The sequence below is a fragment of the Mauremys mutica genome, chromosome 2 (genome assembly GCF_020497125.1).
Source record: "Mauremys mutica isolate MM-2020 ecotype Southern chromosome 2, ASM2049712v1, whole genome shotgun sequence".
Taxonomy (NCBI): Eukaryota; Metazoa; Chordata; order Testudines; family Geoemydidae; genus Mauremys; species Mauremys mutica.
Genome location: NC_059073.1, coordinates 296,525,668 through 296,546,705, shown reverse-complemented (window position 1 = coordinate 296,546,705; position 21,038 = coordinate 296,525,668). Strand labels below are relative to the sequence as shown.

The 21,038-nt window shown below is 55.1% G+C and overlaps 1 protein-coding gene across 3 annotated transcripts in view; it reads right to left on the bottom strand.

Annotated features, from left to right (window-relative positions):
* The window catches only part of AGAP3 (ArfGAP with GTPase domain, ankyrin repeat and PH domain 3), a 231,672-nt gene that overhangs the window by 102,374 nt on the left and 108,260 nt on the right, over window positions 1-21,038 (bottom strand). For all 3 annotated transcript variants that reach the window (XM_045004286.1, XM_045004285.1, XM_045004284.1), the window contains exons 7-8: window positions 9,338-9,465; window positions 1,827-1,982 (exon numbers count right to left, since the gene is read on the bottom strand). In XM_045004286.1, coding sequence (XP_044860221.1) covers window positions 1,827-1,982; window positions 9,338-9,465 — 284 coding nt within the window. The remainder of the gene's footprint in view (window positions 1-1,826; window positions 1,983-9,337; window positions 9,466-21,038) is intronic.

Here is a 21,038-nt window from a genome sequence, read left to right as displayed (position 1 = left end):
CGGGTGTTGGGGAACAGTGGATGGGTGTGCGCACTCATGTTGGGGAACAGTGGGCGGGTGTGCGCACTGGTGTTGGGGAAGAGTGGACAGGTGTGCACACTGGTGTACGGGTGTTGGGGAGCAGTGGGCGGGTGTGCACAATGGTGTACGGGTGTTGGGGAACAGTGGATGGGTGTGCGCACTCATGTTGGGGAACAGTGGACGGGTGTGCGCAATGGTGTACGGGTGTTGGGGAACAGTGGACGGGTGTGCGCAATGGTGTACGGGTGTTGGGGAACAGTGGACGGGTGTGTGCAATGGTGTTGGGGAACAGTGGACGGGTGTGCGCAATGGTGTACGGGTGTTGGGGAACAGTGGACGGGTATGTGCACTGGTGTTGGGGAACAGTGGACGGGTGTGCGCACTGGTGTATGGGTGTTGGGAGCAGTGGGTGGGTGTGCACAATGGTTTACGGGTGTTGGGGAATAGTGGGGTTCCTACTTGCTGTGTGTGTTCAGACATGGGGACGGAGGTGCATGTGGGGCACGTTGAGATGGTGTGTGCGGAGGCCTAGGTGCCTTGGGCACAGTGGGGTGGCTGTGTGTGCACATGGGTGTAGAGTGTGCTGAGAGATGAGGTGCAAACACAACCAGCAGAAATAACAGCTGTAAATGTCCCCAATTGACTCCCCATGATGTCGCAGGGCTGGGGGTCCCTCAATCCCCTGGTTCAGACACGCCCAGCCCTCCCCCTACATATCAGCAGGGGCCCCACAAAGCTCCTAGGTGTCTGGCTAGCATCACACATGGATGCAAGAGGAGCTCTATGCGCCATTGCTGGCTCTGAGCACCACTGCCTACGAGACCCTGCCTGGCCCATTCAGCCAGTGCAGAAACAGAGCCCCAGCCTCTGGGGATGTCGGCCCCTGCGCGGGGGACAGGGCACCAGGGAGAGCGATGGGAAAGGAGCACCAGCGCTGTATGCCCACAGGCAGAGCCGCTCCTCACGCCCCCCACCAGGAGGATGCACACGCACACACACGGAGGATGCACTCACACACATGGATGTGGAGGATACACACACAGGATGCACGTGCTCATGCACGCAGAGGAGACACACATACGTGATACACATGCACACGGAGGATGCACACGCACAAGGGGAGGATTCACACATGCACACACGGAGAATGCACATGCACACACAGAGGACAGGCACACAGAGGATGCACACACACATGAAGGATGCATGCACACACGCACACATGCACACGGAGGAAACACATGGAAGATGCACCCGCACACAGAATGCGCACACACACACAGGATGCACACGCATGCACCCACAAACACACAGAGGATATGCGCGCGCGCACACACAGAAGACACACAGGGCGAATTCACACATGCACACAGAGGATGCACACACACACACACACACACACGGCAAATTCACACACACAGAGGATGCACACACATGCACACACAAACACACAGAGGATGTGCGCGCGCACACACACAGAGGACACACACATACACACAGGGCGAATTCACACATGCACACAGAGGATGCACACACAGAGGATGTGCGTGCACACACACATGGAGGACGCACACACACAGACATGCACGCACACACACACAGAGGATACACACACACACACACACACACACAAACGCACTGCATCGCGCTCCCCACAGCCTCTCTGTGCCCACGTGCCCACAGAAGTCACGCTCTGCTCGGTGGCACCAGCACGTGAATGACCGTGAGCAGGGCCGCCCTGTCCTGATGGGGCCACTCTCCCCTCGCCCGCCTGCCTGGTGTGTCCCGCCACTGGCCACGCTTACCGTGAAGATGTTGGAGCGCCGCTTGGACTGCTTGCGGATGGGGGTGGGGGTATTGGAGGCAGCGATGGTCTCGATGCGCAGCTCCCGCTGGCTGATGCTGGGGGTGGAGGGCACAGAGGAGGAGTAGTCGCTAAAGGCGCCGCTGCCGTTGGTGGCCTGCAAGAGAGAGAGCTGGGTGAGCTGGCGTGTGACTGGCACCCGCCTGCAGGCTGCCCCCCGGGTGGCTACAACATCCCCCTTGGGTGTGCTGACACTGAGCGACCTCACTCCGCGGGGCCACCTCAGACTGTCCCTGGCGCCCCAGGGAAGCCGGCTCAGACAAGGGCTTGGAGCGGAGGGCACGGAGCCCACGGGGGACCACACAGCTCACCACCCTGACTCCGTGTTCTCCCCGGGCTGGGATGCGGCTCGTGACACTGCAGCAGGGCTGGCTTCTCTGAGGACTGTAGCACTAGCCCCTCGGTGCTGGACCTGGGAGTGCAGTGGAGTTTCCCTCGTATGCAGGATTCGTTCGGTTCAGTGGCTCTCAGCACCCCCACTACACAGACTATCCCAGCAGCCCCAACCAGCCAGAGTAAACCAGGAGGGCACAGCTGGCACGATGCCAGCTGCACGAGGCCTGTGGTGAGCAGTTCTTCTCTCCTGCCCCTTCCCAGGGAGGCTGCAAACACCCCAAAGCAGGAGGCCGGGGAGCCCTGCCAGACTCTTGGGTTCGTTTCAGTTCTTTGTCACCCCCCTGTGGCAGCTCCAGATGCGCCTGTATCCAGACAAACATCTGACCCTTGTCTGGCTCCATGTCTAGCTGGCAGCCGGTATCAAGCGGAGTGCCCCAAGGGTCGGTCAATATTTTCATTAACGATCTGGAGGATGGCGTGGGCTGCACCCTTAGCAAGTTTGCAGATGACACTAAACTGGGAGGAGTGGTTGATACGCTGGAGGGTAGGGATAGGATACAGAGGGACCTAGACAAATTAGAGGATTGGGCCAAAAGAAATATGATGAGGTTCAACAAGGACAAGTGCAGAGTCCTGCACTTAGGATGGAAGAATCCCATGTACTGCTACAGACTAGGGACCGAGTGGCTAGGAAGCAGTTCTGCAGAAAAGGACCTAGGGGTTACAGTGACGAGAAGCTGGATATGAGTCAACAGTGTGCCCTTGTTGCCAAGAAGGCTAATGGCATTTTGGGCTGTATAAGTAGGGGCATTTCCAGCAGATCGAGGGATGTGATCATTCCCCTCTGTTCAGCACTGGTGAGGCCTCATCTGGAGACTGTGTCCAGTTTTGGGCCCCACACTACAAGGAGGATGTGGAAAAATTGGAAAGAGTCCAGCGGAGGGCAACAAAAATGATTAGGGGGCTGGAGCACATGACTTATGAGGAGAGGCTGAGGGAACTGGGATTATTTAGCCTGCAGAAGAGAAGAATGAGGGGGGATTTGATAGCTGCTTTCAACTACCTGAAAGGGGGTTCCAAAGAGGATGGATCTAGACTGTTCTCAGTGGTAGCAGATGACAGAACAAGGAGTAATGGTCTCAAGTTGCAGTGGAGGAGGTTTAGGTTGGATATTAGGAGGAGGGTGATGAAGCACTGGAATGGGTTCCCTAGGGAGGTGGTGGAATCTCCTTCCTTAGAGGTGTTTAAGGTCGGGCTTGACAAAGCCCTGGCTGGGATGATTTAGTTGGGGTTGGTCCTGCTTTGAGCAGGGGGTTGGACTAGATACCGCCTGAGGTCCCTTCCAACCCTGATATTCTATGATTCTATGACTCCTGCTCAGCCCTCGGACTAGTGGCAGTGAGTTCCTCAGGCCAAGTGCCCACTGTAAAGAATGGCTCCTGACTGTACAGTAACCAGTTGTTGGTGACATTTGTCCGGGTGAATCCCACTGCCGGGGCACGTGTGGGGCCTCCTGCCCAGCCGCGTCCATTGGGGTTGCACCTGCGTACTGTGCGTCCAGCAGCACCCCGCTTGGAGTCCCCCCTGGGAGATGCAGCCTCCCCCACCGCGCCCTTCCCTCACTGATCCAGAGGGCAAGCTGGCCTCGAAGGAGTGGGAGAGGAGCACAGGTTGCAGGATCTGCACAACCATCTCCGCCTCCTGCCAGTGAGGATCCACACACACCACTGACAATCCACGACAAGCGAGCAGCTGCCAAATGAGGCAGGTGAGGTCTGAGGAGGGAGCCAGATCTAGGCAAGAACACAGCGCCAAGGTGCAGACGACTCCATGATGCAACCCTGCCAGGCTCTCTGGTAGCAAGGTTCCTAAGTCTTGCTAAAGGAGCTGCAGCGCCGATACACACGGGATGGGGGAGGCCTGCAGCTCACAACAAAATGGGCTGGTCCACTGGGATAACCTCTGGGGAAAAGATTGCCCCCAGAACTACCACTGCGGGTTGCAAACTACCATGCAACTCCAGAGTGGTTTTGTCCTATCTGGATAAACAGAAGGAGCTCTCTGAGCACCCAAGGCATGCAGCCTCGCCTCCCCAGGGTGAGAAATCAGGTAGGTCACTTGCCTGCTTCAGATGGGAGCAAGAACGCACCTTGGAGAAGGCTTGGGGCAGGGACTGAGCCTCCCCTCTCCCTATGAGCACCATGTAGGAAAGCGAGGCCTCAGGGCCCGCAGCTCACCATCTCTGGCTGTGGCGACAGCCACCGAGAAAGCCATCGAGATACTAGTGATAAAGGGAACAGTCCTTCCTGGGTCCCAGCAGACCAGGCGGACCATCTAACTGATGGATTAACACCCTGGAGGAGTCTGGGTGACCACAGGGGGTGAGCACTAGGTAGGCTCAGGTGGATGGCAGGCAGAGGCTGCAGCCAGGGGGGCTCTGACTGAAGTGACGGCAGGACCGGTTTGCTACAAGCAAAGGAGACAGTTCAGTCCTCAGGGCAGGAGTTTGTACAAGAACCAGGTGAGTCCAAGTACCCCAGACAGAGAACCTTTTGCCCACCCCCTGCAGAGGGAGCTGGTGGGTGGTTCCTTGCTGTGGATGAGGATGCCATGAACATCTGTGAAGCGGGATCTTTTGGTGATGCTCAGTGAGCTAACATCCATGTGGCCAGCGGCAGCGACCTGAAGGATCTGTCCCTGCTTTTGAGACAGAAGATCCAGGATGTTTGGAAGTGGGAGCGGGGGCCATATGGACATTGTAGCAGGTCCGTCTCACCTCGAAAGGAGCTGCACAATTCATTGTAGCTGCATCTCATCTACTCTCCCGATGACCCTGGAGATGAGGCCCTGGAGAAAGCATGCAGGAGACTTCCTGTCCATGAGAAGAGGAAGGCATGTGAGAGACTGCGTGTGGAGCAGAGCAGGGGGCACTTGCTCTGATTACTGGCGAACTGATCTGTCCAAGGGAACAGGGATTTGAGGACAGTTTCCTTCCGGAGCCCCTCCTGGGCAATGAATGCTTCCTGCCAAGGGAGTGGGCCAGGCCGCTCTCACTCGTTAGCACTGCTGAGTGTGGATGGCTTCCGGACCAGAGATGTCCAAGCCCTGACCTGCCCCCTGACACAGCACATGGTCCATGGTGCTCTCTGTCAGGAAAGGGGAAGCCGCACCCTTCCCCAGAGCCCTGCCATGACACGGCCTGCTCTGCTCCCCAGGGCCCACAGACCCGGGGCATTCCCCACCCCAGAGCGGACGCTGCTGCAGGAAGGGGTGAGTGGAAGGCCCCCCTGTGCAGACTGACTTTCGCTCAGCGAGATGGGCGCCCCCACCGTGTCTGCTGGCTGGTAGACTGCCTTCTGCCAAGGGAACGGGCCAGACGCCCCAGCAGCCTGCGTGTGGCTGGCTGTGGCGAGAGGATGAGCTGGGATCTCTCCGGAGGCTGGAAGGTCTTTGGAATGCAGTAGTGCTCCTACGAAGCCAGAGACCACTGGCACAGGTCCCTTGCAAACCCAGGCACGAGACAGACTCCGCACTGCAGCTGTCCTGCAGGGATCTGCCCTGGACAAACCAGGCTGCAAGGCGGGGTGCACGTCTCACGGCTCTCCAGGGGTGAGCTCTGCCATAGCCTCGATATACTTTCGGGGAAGACCCCCATGGTTTGCCAAGCTCTAGGCTTAGCTTTCCCCACGATGAGCCCCATGGATCCATGCTCCCAGACCAGGCCTGTGGGCGCCAGCCCCCTCTGACTCGCAGCACGGCTCCCCAGACTCCTGGAGAGACATCCCTCTCTCAGGACACGACGCTCTCAGTGTCTGCAGCACAGCCCGCTCACAACAAGGCAGCGTTTATCTGGACTCAGAGTCCTCAGCACAGGGAAGCCACGTTTCAGGCAGAGCCCAGGCTGGCAGAAGCAGCTGCTCTGACTCCCTGCCATCCTCTCTCTCCCTCCGGCTGCAGGTCTGGGCGTCTGCAGCTGCACACCTAGCACCCAGCTGCTCCCGCCTCAGTTTCTCTGTCTCCGCACGCTGGGTTTGCGCTTCAGCTTCCTTTGTTTCCAATCGTTAAACTAATCTGCATCGCGGAGGGTTCCAGCGTCTCCGCAGAGGCTCTGAGAAGGCCACTGGCCGGGCCGGCCCCGATCACGGACTGGCTCCTTTCGGCAGCTGGGAGCGAGAGGCCCAGGGACCGGGGCCTGGCTTCGGAGCCCTTGAGGGTGTGCAGAGATCACTGCGCGGCTCGGCCAGGCCTGCAGGAAGCGGTGCTCTCAGTGCTGGGTTCGCTGTCTTCTCGCTCCAATGCCCAGGGTCTAATGAATTGGCACATGTGCGGTCAGGAAGGAATCGTCCCCCAGGTCCGACTGGCTGTGACCTTTTCGCCTCCCTCCGTAGCGTGTGGCTGCAGATCACTCGCTGGGATTACCTGGGACTATCTCAGTATCATTTCCCTGCCACTGCTCGAGCGCGGTGCCCCTCAGTCCCCCGCAGTCTCGGCCTGTGGCACATCAGTTGCCCCCTGTGTGTCTCAGTTGGGTGGCTGCGCTGAGTGGGCAGGCGCTGGGTAGACAGGGGGTCAGACAGATGATCTGGTGGCCATTAAACTCTGTGACTCTAAGATAAGGACCAAGACCATGAACCTGAATAGAAACTCACCCAATGAAAGACGCCAGCAGCTCATTCTGGCAGCTGTGTCCCTGTTACCGCCTCATTCTCAGCATGTTCAATTCTGTGTTTAATCCTTGTTTCAACCACTTTAAGCACTCCTGGAGCCAGGCTCCCAGGTCTGTGAGTCAGGCACAGTGTTTGTACCTGCCAGGTCTCTGCTGTGGGAGCTGACTTGACTAAGAGACGCAAACTCTTGCTAGCAGCTCAGCTGCTTGGCCTCTCGGGCAGACAAACATCCAGTTCCGGAGACTTGCTGCTCCCTACTGACCAGTGTGTCCAGCACCTCCTCTCGTACACCTCTGTCTCGGACAGCGCCTCAGGGCCAGGGCAGCCATCTCCCAACATGCTCTCTGGATTGAAGACTGATGGCTCTCTGCAATGTCCTCCTCCTCCTTACCTGCGCCCTTCCCCCAGGGCTCCCAAGAACCATTTTCTCACAGCCTTCCTGCTTCTCAAACACTTCGACAATATTTTGTTTCAAAGTCTTCGGATATTTGCTCTTTAAATTCCCTCAGGCTCCCTGTTTCTGCACCCGCCTTACCTGCCAGAGTTTGTTCCTTCTGCAGGCCACCCTTGGCTGCATGTCCCTGGCCCAGCAAGGGGTCTGTTTGCCTCGGGGACCCTGGAACCTGGTTACGTAGCCAGACTGGCTAAGCTCTTGCTGCCCTGCCGCCTTTGCGGTCTACAGCTTCCCTGCCTGCTAGGACTCTGTTTTGTTGCCTCAGGTTCCCACGCTGATCGAAAGATTGTAACATCCTCACTTTGGACTCCAGGATCTTCAGGGTTTGGAATCCCCCTTCCCAGAGCCAAGTGTCACTGGGCCGGTGTTTGGTACCTTCCCTCACGTCAGGACGGTGAACTGACCCATCCCATGGTCACTGGTACTTGGTGGCTCACCCAGGTTACTCCTTGAACCCGCAGCTGTGCGCTGGGAGCATTCCCTGTGCTCCAGGTCTCGCTACTCCAAGACACAGTCGTTTCCAGCGTGGAGAAACTCCTTGTGAGAACTGACTGATTTAAATGCAGGGAGCAGAAGTCCTGTTTGCTTAGACCTCGCTGCCTCTCTAGTCTCCCTCAGCACTGCGTGAAAGGTCTCCTGTCCCGGAGCTGGATGCCCTTGCGGGGGGGTGTGCACAGGGCTGGGAGGCACCTCCTGGGTCACTGAGTCCAGCCCCAGCTATCACAGGCCACCCCGTCACATCAGCCCGTTCAGAAACCAGTCAGCTCCCTCTCCACCAAAGGGATCTGCTGTGTGCATGTCTCCGCTAGGTGCGTTCTCAAGGACTCTGTTGGGCAGAGTGCCCCTCTCCCCCCTCCGGCTGCCCTGCCTGCGTGGGGTACAGCCCCCATCTGTGTCCCACCTGGCAGGGATGCCTGTTCTTCACGCGCCCCTCTGGGGCCAGGCCTCGAGTCACGGCCTTTCACTCATCAGTATCTCTTAGCGGAGCAGACACATTTCTAGAGTTTGTTTCATTCCTTGGTGCAACGCCCCATCCTGCTCCTGGAGGGGTCTGCCCCTGAAGTCTTCTCCTTCCCTGCAATGTCTCTCCCCAGGCTCAGCCTGCCCCTGCCCCAGGTCAGCTGGAATTTCTGCCCTGGCTACACCAGTCCCTTTGGCTCAGTGACCTCCCAGGTGGAGGCCTCTGCCTGCCTGACCAGGGCTCCTCAGGCCCTGCTGGCATTCCCAGCTCCTAGGCGGTTACCCCCAAACCTAGCCTGCTCTCTGCTGGCAGCCTGGTTCCCTTTGCTAATGGTGGAGCCCGTCCCTTTTGCAAGGACTCTGCCTTCCCCAGAACCCCATCAACACAACCCCTCCTCCTCCTCCTCCTCCACCTTCGGTACCTGCACTGGGTCCCTGGGGTTCCCCGCAGGCTGGCCCTGCCCCTGGTGCATGGCAGGGGACAGCCACAGGCCTTGGCATAGCCTGTTCCTAGCCCTGGAGCTGCAGCTCCCAGGAACTGACCCCACCCCCTGGGCTCCCCCCAGCGCCCTCTTGGAGCTTCTCCAGGTGCCTCCCACCCGGGGGCAGGTTCCTGCCTGGCTCTCAGAGTCTCCACAGCCATAGCACAGCCTGGCTGCACCCCCCAGCTGGCACCTCAGCTCCTGGAGCGTCCCCCATGCTGCGGGAGGGACCGTCGGCCTCCCCTACGTCCAGCCGACAGCAGGGCCAGCTGCGCAGTGTGTCCGCTCCCCCATCTACAGAGCCGGCCCGGGCAGCCAGGCTAGACTCTACACGCTGCCCCGGGGCTCTGGGGCCCCCACGCTGCTTCCCTGCAGCCCCCTGGGCCCCAGGCAGGCAGTGAGCTGTTGTGGGCCCTAGGCCGGCAGCCCCCCGCCGGCTGCTCCTCCAGCTGCACTGGCTGCTCCAGGGTGTGTTCAGAGACAGGGGCTAGGCAGACCCAGCCTTTACCTTTCAGTCAGTGGGGAGTGCTGGGGCGAGGGTCCCACTTCTCACCTGGTTGATGTGCACAGAAGGAATAGAGGCAGCGGAGACAGACGAATGACTAGGTGAATTGGGCAGGGACTTGCAGGGCCCTATGGAGAGCTGCTGTTTCTTCCGCAGGGCCACCACCTTCTGAGCCACTGGAAGAGAGAAGAGAGGGGCTAGGGTCAGACGGCTTTCCCCACCCAACTGCCTCTCCAGAGCAGTTCAGAGAGACCCAGTGCCGGCTCCTGCCTCTGCCTGCAGCCATTACCTGGGGCTTCAAACTGCCCCTCACTGCGGCACCAGGGACTCCCTGCGGCTGCCTCAGGCTGCAGCAGACTAGAGCATGGAGCCGCTCCTGGCTCCCTAGGGGAGCGCCGTACCACTGCAGTTTGCCCTGCCCTCGGGTACGTGCCCCGCAGTTCCTGGCACTGCCCCATAAAGCACTGGCTTCAGGGGGATTGTGAAAGATCTTCTAGGAGCCCAGGTGAACTGCAGGAGAAAGAGTCAAACTCCCATAATTTCTTGGGACACCCCCATCAGTCTGTGGCACTGGCTCCGTACCCAAGCCCTGGTCTCAGAACAGGGCCAGGCTGAACCCGCAGCTGCTGAAGCTTTTTTTTTTTATATATATATAATAATTGGAGATACACCTATCTCCTAGAACTGGAAGGGACCTTGAAAGGTCATTGAGTCCAGCCCCCTGCCTTCACTAGCAGGACCAAGTACTGATTTTTTTTGCCCCAGATCCTTAAGTGGCCCCCTCAAGGATTGAACTCACAACCCTGAGTGTAGCAGGCCAATGCTCAAACCACTGAGCTATCCTGCCCCTCCTTTGGAAAGCTGTTGCAAGGCACCAGGGGCAGCGGAGGGGCTCCCGCAGGAACGGCAGCGGGTGCAGCAGCTCACAGAGCCAGCTCCTGAACTGGGCATGCCCTGAGCACACCAGCTAGCCCTGGCCTTCATCCCAGCTTCTCCTGTGATCCGCCTCAAATGCCCCGGGTGCCCCCATCCCAACCTCCACATCCCTGTCCTCCAACCTGGGCACTTGGCACCTCCATCCTCCAAACTGGGAGCCCTCCACTCTAGACACTCCTCTACCCATGTTTAAACAAAGATAAACACCCCCCTCTCCTGTGACCCACACCGTAAGCACAGCTCAGAACCCAGAGCCCAGGCCTTCACAGTCTCTGCCGGAGCCCTGCCCACCCTGAGGAGAGCAGACAGCTCCACAGAATGCCCTGAAGGATGACGCACATGGGAGCAGGGGAAGCAGGCGCCCCGGTGAGGGGCCATGCAGAGAACGCCCTGCCAGAAGCGCTCCTCTCTCCTACGTATGGGGCTCCAGCCAGTGCCCCACTGATCACAACAGCATCAATACGGCACTGGGAGAGGTGCCCCTCAGACAGGCAGTGCAAAGCCACTGAGAGCTTCATGGGGTAAAGCCAACCTGGTCGTGCCATATGCTGCTGGCACCATGTGCCCTGTCACACGCCTGCTGCTAAACCAGCGGTTCTCAAACTTTTGTACTGGTGACCCCTTTCACACAGCGAGCCTCTGAGTGTGACCCCACCCCCCTTATAAATTAAAAACACTTGTTTATATATTTAACACCATTATAAATGCTGGAGGCAAAGCGGGGTTTGAGGTGGAGGCTGACAGCTCACAACCCCCCATGTGATAACCTTGTGACCCCCTGAAGAGTCCTGACCCCCAGTTTGAGAACCCCTGGGCTAAACTCTGTGCTGGCTGCAGTTCCCAGAGAGCCTGAAGATGCCACACCAAATACAGCATCGAACTGGGAAGTGTCTAACCCTCAGGTAGCCCCAAGGGTCCCTGCACCCCAACACCAAGGCTGCACGCAGATGGGAAAGGCTGACCTGCCTTCTCGGCCAGAGCTGGGAGTCCAGCCCAAACTCCCTCAATCAGAGCAGCCCGTATTACCTCTGCCATCTCTCCCAGCTGCCCCCCCACCACACAAACCGACAGCACTTCCCTCTTCTCGGGGTGAGCCTCAGGAAGCAGGCTCGCACCCAGGCTCTGCGCTCACTCCAGTGCTGGGCTGGGGCACTGAGCATGCTGGCTGGACCTGGTGATGTCGAGACACAGAGCCATGTGTAGCCAGCCTACTGCAGGCACCACAACCCCTCGCCCTCAGCCTGTCTGCAGGCAGAAGAAGAAGGGAGACGAGATGGACCCAGCAGACCCTCACCATGCTGTGATGGTCATGCAATCCCCCGCTCAGGAGCAGCGACCCACCCAGCCCTGGAGGCCAGTGCTCAGCGGGTGGAGTGTGACCGCAGACTGGTAGCACAGAGCTGTTGTCCGGCTGGCAGCAGAGGCTGCAGAACTTTTTCATCCCTCTGTGGGGAACAGGCCTCAGCCATGCAGCCTCAGGCCACGTGCATGAGAGTGGCCATTGCCCTGCCCATGAGCCCACTCGATTGTTCCTGGACAACTGGGCACTGGCTTGCGGTCAGGACTCCACCGTGGGTGCTGTTGTCACGTCTGTTTCCATGCACTACACAGAATGCTGCAATGGAGGGGGCCAATTTACCAGCGCGTACCGAGGGACAGAAACAGCTGGAGCCATCTGCTCCCCCACCCCACCCCCAGCAAGCCCAGGAGGCTCCACGCCAGCCTTGGTGGCAGGTCTCTGCAGGTCTCCTCAAGAGCTGGCAGAGGAGGACACTTCGCACCACGTAACACTGACCCTGGGGCACCAGGCACACACGCTTGTGCCCAGGCTCCCAAGTCCTCTCCCAAGCTGCGCAGAGCGTTGGCAATTCTGCTAGGCAGCGAGTAAGGGCAGAGTGGGCTGGGGTTTGACTAGGAGAGTCTGAGGACGTGGCAGTCCCTGATGGCCCACGGTGACAGCTCTAGGGTGGAGCCACACCACGGCATGAGGCAGCAGCAAGATGGACACTATCCACAGCTGGACAGAAGAGCAGCCGCTGGGCGCAGCCTGCATCAGAAATGCTCCGTGCGCACAGGTTCCAAGGGAGGGGGAAGGAGGACGGCTCATTGAGCTAGTGCTGGCCTGTCATTTCCTGCTCCGCTGCGGGGGGTTTCTACATCTGTATTAGTTATTCCACTGCTTTTGTTTGCATTGTGAGGGGTTTTCATGGAGCAGAGAGCCCTGTGTGCGCTGATGAGGCAGGAATTATTAGCGACTGTAGCTACAGGCACCGCAAGGGACTTTGGGTGGCGAGTTTGCTCTTTGGCCCGATGGCCGTTTTCCTCCTGGTGAGTTTGGGTTTGTATTGGTTGTGGTGAGGGAGCACAGGCCGACTGATGTGCTGCCTATGCAGAGACCTTCGGCAGAAATTCCTTCATTAAACGAGCATAAACACGCAGGAGAGCGGTGAGATCCAATGCAGGGAACACGCACCCTGAACCGAGGGCAGCAGGGCCATGACATGTGTGCCTTGGGGAGTCTCGTTTTCTTTGCCACCATCACAGGAAGGAAGGAGCTGGCAGGTGAAGGAGCTGCCCTGAATAACCAGGTGGAGCAGAAACCAGCTGCTGTGTCTGCCATCCTCTCCCTGGAACCATGGCGCCCAGAGCTCATTTGCCTATTCTGCCACCAGTTCTTGTCCCGGCTCTCTCCTGCTCAAGATGGAGTGTCGACTCCGAATCCCTCTCTCCTGGCCCCTGGTGTGTGTAGTTGCTCTGACACTTGGATCCTGCAGGCCTGACCCACCACCTGCTCTGGGCGCTGCGGGGGGTGTACGGGTCACTACAAGGAATAAGAAGTGAACGGGATAATGGCCATAGCAATGGCACCTCCACCCTTGGACTACCAAGGAACGCCAAGCCCAGCGCCTCCCCTGCATCCTACAGCGGCAATGGCAAGTCGCAAACTCTGCAGTGAGGCGGGGGGCAGGTATGGACGCGCGTGGGGGGCGGCGGTTACGGCTTGCAGGGGAAGAGCTCCCTTCGGAACAGCTGGGTATTAGCCAGGGCTTCAGGAATCCTGCAACAGCAGGGTGACTAAAATCAGCGGGACTCTGCTCTGGGGGTTTCATGGGAGAAGACGAGGAGCGGCCCAGAGACTTCAGCTCCAGCCAACAGTCCCGAAGAGATCAGACAGGCAGGGAACAGGCAAACATTATCTGCTGCCCCCCGAGAAGCTTTTCACTCCCCAGAGCCGAGGGCTTTCTGCATGCCGTCTGCACTCCCGCTGGGCTCAGCAGCTCTGAAATCCTGCCCTGACACTCAGGCCAGGAGGCGGCGCGATTCCCGAGCAGGAGGCAGGATCAGACCATCTCCTTGAGACAGCAGGGCTCAGGGTACCAGTAGGGAAAATGAAGGCTCCCATAAGAGATTTGGGAGGGCCTAGCTGAGGCTGGAGCAACCAGCATGACTCGAGCTCTGGCAGTGGGGAGACGCTCCAGCCTAGCACGGCCATGGGATGGCGTCTCTGGGGCAGAGCACAGCGCACTTCACACTGATGCTTGCTGGAGAGGGGTCCTCCACGTCTTTAACAGCAGATCCACCGGGGCCTGTTTCAAGCAGGATTCCTGTCCCTGTCATAGATACTGCATCTGGGCTCCTCACAATTTGTAGTGCCCCTGTGAGGTGGGGCAGGGCTGTTACCCCATTTTGCAGTTGGAAACTGAGGCAGAGAGCGAGAGACCAAGGGCTTGTCTACATGGGACATCACTGTGTGGCCAGCTAGGATGCTGCAGATTCACATTCTGGCTTGTTGCACAGGAATGTCCCGTGCAGAGAAGAAGCCCCACGTGACGTGGCCAGGATCACAAAGGATGTTTGCTGTGGAGCAGGAACTGAACCCAGGTCTCCAATCACCAGACCCAGCCTTCCTCCCCGTGCCCACGGCTGTCTCTAGTGCTCTCTTTGCCGGCTGGATGACGAGCCAAGCACCAGTCCCACAGACCCATTCCCACCTGACAGGTCTGGGAATATGCACTTGTTTGGTGATGGAACAGGAAGCGTTCACGGGTGATTGGGCAACACAACATCACATCTCCTGAGCAGCAGCACAGACGATTTTCCAACTCATCTCCCAGCTCTTGGTTCCAGATGCTGCTGCAGAACACGGTCCCCAAACATCTCACTGCCACGAGCTGTCCGCTCTGGGGAACCAGCCACCGCCTGGGTGATGATCCCCAAAGGGGCTCAGAGAACTCAGCTGCACTCCCTTCAGCCCAGCGTCCAGAAGCGCCCACCAAGAGGTGGGCCAGGGAGCACTGCCTTGTCATCGGCACTGAGTGTGAATCCTGCTGCCAGCCAGGGCTGTCGCAGCCTCATTTGCAGCTACACCAATGTCTGTGTGAAGAGACCAAATGTCCCTTTGTCCCAGGCAGACTCCCACTGATCTCTGAGGATCCTATCTCAGGAGAAGGGTAACTGGTAAACATCTCTGGAATAAAGGCCTTGGCCTGGCCTGAGCCCTTGATGTGGGGGAGAGTGGACTTGTCTCGAATCCAGAGACCGAGGGCCTGGAATACCTTGAATGATTCCTTGAATGCTGGGGAGAACGGGGACAAACTAGCCAATTGTCTAGCGATGGGAACATCTCGACACCCGAGATTGACATGAGCCACTCCCATGCATTTGGTGAGTCCCCTTGGTGCAGCCCGTTGCACTGAGAACAGACGCTGTTCCTCCGCAGAGAGAGGCGTCACTCCGACAGCCACACAGACGCAGGCATCGCTACACAGAGAGCTCCAAGCCAGTTTAGAGGGGACAGGACAACATATGGAGCTTCCCAGGAAGCTAGGTTTCAGAGTGGTAGCTGTGTTAGTCTGTATCAGCAAAAACAACGAGGAGTCCTTGTGGCACCTTAGAGACTAACACATTTATTTGGGCAGAAGCTTTCGTGGGCTAAAACCCACTTCATCAGATGCATGGAGTGAAAAATACAGTAGGCAGTATCAAGTATCAGAATACCCACTTTGTCAGATGCATGTAGTGGAAGTTGCATCTGACGAAGTGGGTATTCACCCACGAAAGCTTATGCTCCAATACGTCTGTTAGTCTATAAGATGCCACAGGACTCTGTCGTTCAGTAAGCAGGATATATATTACAGCACATGAAAAGATGGGAGTTGCCTTACCAAGTGGCAGTCATCATTTTATAGACCTCTATCATATCCCGCCTTTTCCAAGCTGAAAAGTCCCAGTCTTATTAATCTCTCATGCAGCAGCTTTTCCATACCCTAATCATTTTGTTACCCTTTTCCAAGTCCAATATATCTTTTTTGAGATGGTGTGACCAAATCTAGAGGGGAGGGATAGCTCAGTGGTTTCAGCACTGGCCTGCTAAACCCAGGGGTGTGAGTTCCATCCTTGAAGGGGCCACTTAGGGATCTGGGGCAAAATCAGTACTTGGTCCAAGTAGGGGGCTGGACTCAATGACCTTTCAGGGTCCCTTCCAGCTCTATGAGATAGGTGTATATCTGCACACAGTATTCAAAATGTGGGGGTACCATGGTTTTATATAGTGGCAACATGATATTTACTGTCTTATTATCTATCCCTTTCTTAATGATTCCCAACATTCTGTTTGCTTTTTTGACTGTCGCTGCACATTGAGTGGATATTTTCAGAGAACTATCCACAATGATGCCAAGATCTTTCTGGAATGGTAACAGCTAATTTAGACCCCATCATTTTATACGTATAGTTGGGATTATGTTTTCCAATGTGCATCACTTTACATTTATCAACATTGAATTTCATCTGCCATTTTATTGCCCAGTCACCCAGTTTTGTGAGATCCTTTTGTAGCTCTTCGCAGTCTGCTTTGGACTTAACTATCTTGAATAATTTTGGATTATCTGCAATTTTTGCCACCTCCCTGTTTACCCCTTTTTCCAGATTATTTATGACTATGTTGAATAGGACTGGTCCCAGTACAGACCCTGACCATTTATACCTACCCTTTGTTTTGTCTCTTTTAACCAGTTACTGATCCATGAGAGAACCTTCCCTCTTACCCCATGGCTCCTTACTTTGCTTAAGAGCCTTTGGTGAGGGACCTTGTCAAAGGCTTTCTGAAAATCTAAGTACACTATGTCCACTGGATCCCCCTTGTCCATATGTTTGTTGACCCCTTCAGAGAACTCTAATAGATTAGTAAAACACGATTTCCCTTTACAAAAGACATGTTGACTCTTCCTTAACAAATTATGATCATCTATGTGCCTGGAAATTTTGTTCTTTACTATAGTTTCAACCAAGTTGCCCGGTACTGAAGTCAGGCTTACCGGCCTGTAATTGCTGGGGTCACCTATGGAGCCTTTTTTAAAAATTGGCATCACATTAGCTATCCTCCAGTCATTTGATACAGAAGCTGATTTAAATTATCTGCAGTCATAGAATCATAGAATGTCAGGGTTGGAAGAGACTTCAGGAGGTCATCAAGTCCAATCACTGCTCAATGCAGGACCAACCCCAACTAAATCATCCCAGCCAGGGCTTTGTCAAGCCGGGCCTTAAAAAATTCCACCACCTCCCTAGGTAACCCATTCCAGTGCTTCACCACCCTCCTAGTGAAAAAGTTTTTCCTAATATCTAACCTAGACCTCCTCCACTGCAACTTGAGACCATTGCTCCTTGTTCTGTCACCTGCCACCACTGAGAACAGCCGAGCTCCATCCCCTTTGGAACCCCTCTTCATGTAGTTGAAGGCTGCTATCAAATCCCCCCTCTTCTGCAGACTAAACAATTTCACATTCGAGTTCCCTCAGAACTCTTGGGTTAATACCATCTGGTCCTGGTAGCTTATTACTGTTTAGTTTATCAATTTGTTCCAAAACCTCCTCTACTGACACCTCAATCTGGGACAGTTCCTCAGATTTGTTACCTAACAAGAATGGCTCAGGTTTGGGAATCTCCCTCACATCCTCAATAGTGAAGACTGATGCAAAGAATTCATGTAGTTTCTCTGCAATGGCCTTGTCATCCTTGAGTGCTCCTTTAGCATCTTGATCATCCAGTGGCCCCACTGGTTGTTTAACAGGCTTCCTGCTTCTCATGTACTTAAAAAAAAATTGCTATTACTTTTTAAGTCTTTGACTAGCTGTTCTTCAAATTTTTTTTTAGCCTTCCTAATAATATTTTTACACTTCATTTGCCAGTGTTTATGCGCCTTTCCTTTCTATTTTCCTCACTAAGATTTAATTTCCACTTTTTAAAGGATTCCTTTTTGCCTCTCACTGCTTCTTTTACTCTGTTTTTTAGCTACGGTGGTGCTTTTTTGGTTCTCTTACTACGTTTTTTAAATTGGGGTATACAATGACGTTGAGCCTCTATTATGGTATCTTTAAAAAGTTTCCATGCAGCTTGCAGGGATTTCACTTTTTGCGCTGTACCTTTTAATTTCTGTTTAACTAACTTCCTCATTTTGTGTAGTTCCCCTTGCTGAAATTAAATGTTATAGTGTTGGGCTGCTGTAGTGTTTTCCCCACCACAGGGATGTTAAATTTAGTTATATTATGGTCACTATTACCAAGGGGTCCAGCTATATTCACCTCTTGGACCCGATCCCGTGCTCCACTTAGGACTACATCAAGAATTGCCTCTCCTCTGGTGGGTTCCAGGACTAGCTGCTCCAAGAAGCAGTCATTTAAGGTGTCAAGAAACTTTATCTCTGCATCCTGTCCTGAGGTGACATGTGCCCAGTCAATATGGGGATAGCTGAAATCCCCCATTATTATTGATTTTTTTTATTTTAATAGCCTCTCTAATCTCCCTGCGCATTTCACAGTCACTATCACCATCCTGATCAGATGGTCTTATGTGCTTATGTTCTTATGACAGCGGAGAGATAAGCAGGAGAACTGAATGGGGTCGGGTGGGGAGGGGCTGAGCAGTAATGGGTGGGGAGCGGGGACTAGAAGGACATGGGGAGAGAGACAAGATCATAACCGCTCCTTTAGACAACACTAAAGGCAACATTCATTCAGAACTCTCCCTGAGCCAGCACCATCGGGCCCCAGAGCACACACTGCTTACCTGCGTTAGCGGGCTCCTCCTGCCAAACTGGCTTGGTCACTGTCTCTGCTACTGTGTCTGGATCCTGAGACTCACTGAACAGATCCTGGCATCCCAGCAATATCTCAAGGGCACCCCTTGTCCCTGCGCTCCCCGTTTCACAGACCCAGCACTCTCCCCTCATTCCCGGTCTATAGCCGCAGCAGCGGGTGAAGCCTGCGTGCTGTCCCGCTGCATCTCAGGCTGGCAGAAAGATGAACACTGAGAATTCATTCCAAAACTTCAGAGAGCTGAGGAGTCCCACTGCTTCGCCCCTGCTACCCCGACCCTAACACACCAGAACCGACATCCCTTCCCTTCTCCACAGCTCTCCAGAGTCCTGAGCAGAGCAGAGTGAATTCAGCACAGCCCATCACCCCGTTCATAGAGATATACCTGCCTCATAGAACTGGAAGGGACCCTGAAAGGTCATTGAGTCTAGCCCCCTGCCTTCACTAGCAGGACCTGCACATCTGCTATCACTAGCAGCATGCTCAAAGGAAGGCCTCCGAGACATGCCAGCAACAGAAGCAGAAGGGAATAATCATCATTCAGGATGCTGATGCTGGCAAAATGGTGACAAAAACTGAGCTCCATGGCACCTGCAGTGCTACTGCACAAGGAGGAGGCCGTAGAAAACTTGATCCCTGTGCAACAGAGTGAAGGAAGCAGACCAGACAGGTCACAGACTCATAATGTTTAATCTCAGAAGGAACCATCAGATCATCTGACCTCCTGTGTCTGACAGATCATTCAGTTACACCCAGTGATCCCTGCACTGAACCCAGTCACTGGCGCTTAGATAAAGCACCTTCCAGAAAGGCCCCTAGTCTGGATCGAGAGACACCCGGAAATGGAGAACTCACCCCTTCCCTGGGGAGTTTGTTGCAGTGGTTAATCATACTGTTAAAAACGTGCACCTCATTTCTAGTTCGAATGTGTCAGGTTTCAGCTTCCAGCCAGTGTTCTGCCTGTCTCCACTAGAGTACAGAGCCCTCTAGTGCCCAGGTACACGTACACTGCAATCACGTCACCTCTCAGTTGTCTCTGTGAGAAGCTACACAAATCGAGCTCCTGGAGCCTCTCCCCGCCAGGCATTTTCTGCAGCCCGTGAATCATTTCTCTCTCTTTTCTGAACCCTCTCCAGCTTTTCAACTTCCTTTTGAAAATGCAAACACCAGAACTGGCTGCCATGTTCAGGATCGGACTCACCAACTGTGCAGAGGTAACATCACTTCCCTACTCCTATTCCCGTTTACACATGCAAAGATCATACTAACACTTTTGCCTTAGCATCACACTGGAAACTCACAGACTAAGTCCAGAAGAGATCTCATCATCACCTAGTCTGATCTCCTCCGACACCAATCTTCATGTCGTCCACACAGTAATTCTCTATGGATTTCCAGGTCGCTGGTTAAAATGCTGACTGGCATTGGGCCAAGTCCCAATCCCTGTGGACCCTGACACTCAATGGCGACTCTCTATTGATAACTACATTTTAACTCTTAATCCATCTGATCTGCGCTTCACTGATACCGGGTACTGCTGATATTTTAATCAGAAAGTCGCGCGGTGGGCTGTATTGACTGGGCCTAGAAATTAATCCTCATTGTAAATTCAACTGTAAGAAGTGACTGAAAGTTCATAAAATGTCACAATAAGCTGCAACAACAAATTTTGTGTGAAAAGGTACAAAGGGGAGAGAGAAAAACTGAATTAGCCCAAACAAAAAGGCCTGCTGACATAAGTCAAGGCCTGTGTTAAAAACATGTCTGGTAAACAAGACCGTGTGAGCCCGAAAATCAATGAACCAAAACTGGCATGTTGGCAGTTAGGCCCAGCTGATGGGCTAGTCCACCCACCACTCCCTTTTCAGGCCCTTAATGAAAGAGACTTTGGGGGTGAAATTGGCAACTGGAGCACGCTTCACCCTCATGACTGCCTCCCCCACCCCCTGTGGGACCCTGGACCACCTTCGTCCTAATCCTGAGAGGTGCGCTGGCCGCACTGGGCCACAGAGAGGGAGCCGGACGACACCAGCACCAGCTATTCCCGAATGCCACCTGCGATGTGAGACTCTGGCTCTCTCCCCCTCCCCCACGTGTCCTTCCCCCTTTCCAACCTCACTCCTCCTCTTTCCTAGCCCTCTCCTTTTTCCTTCTGTCTAACAGGAGCCCAGCTTAGCCGGCCAAAACGGGATATTCTGCAACGCGGCCGTAAGCCTGAGACCCGAAAGAGGCAGCTAAAAGCAATGGCCTGACAGCCTGTTGCTGGTACAAGTTTGCCAGGCCCCAGAGTGGCTGATCAGCCAGGCGCTGCTCCCGTTTCTCCAGCAGGGGGAGGGGGCAAGTGAAAGTCGACAGCCAACACAGAAGCTGCATTGTCTCCGTTTTCTTTTCTCTCCCCTTTCGTGTGCGTTTGGCTTGTTTTGTCTTCTGGGAAATGGGATCAGACTTTAGCAGTAACAACCGCTCCAGCTCATCCATCTAATTATGTCTGTGTTCCGTTACTACCACCTGTGATACCCCTCACCCAAGCGGGGTCCTTCTAAAATCTCTCCCCAGCTAAAGGGAAAGGGAGAAGGAATGTTGTTAAAATGAGAGCCTGATGTCATACTTAACCTTTCGAGCGCTGCAACTGCTATTCCTTCTGTTCTGTGGCTTTAATACCAGGTTAACAAGAGTGCTTAGAGGAGTGTTTGCCATGGAGCTAAGCAGGCTGCGGT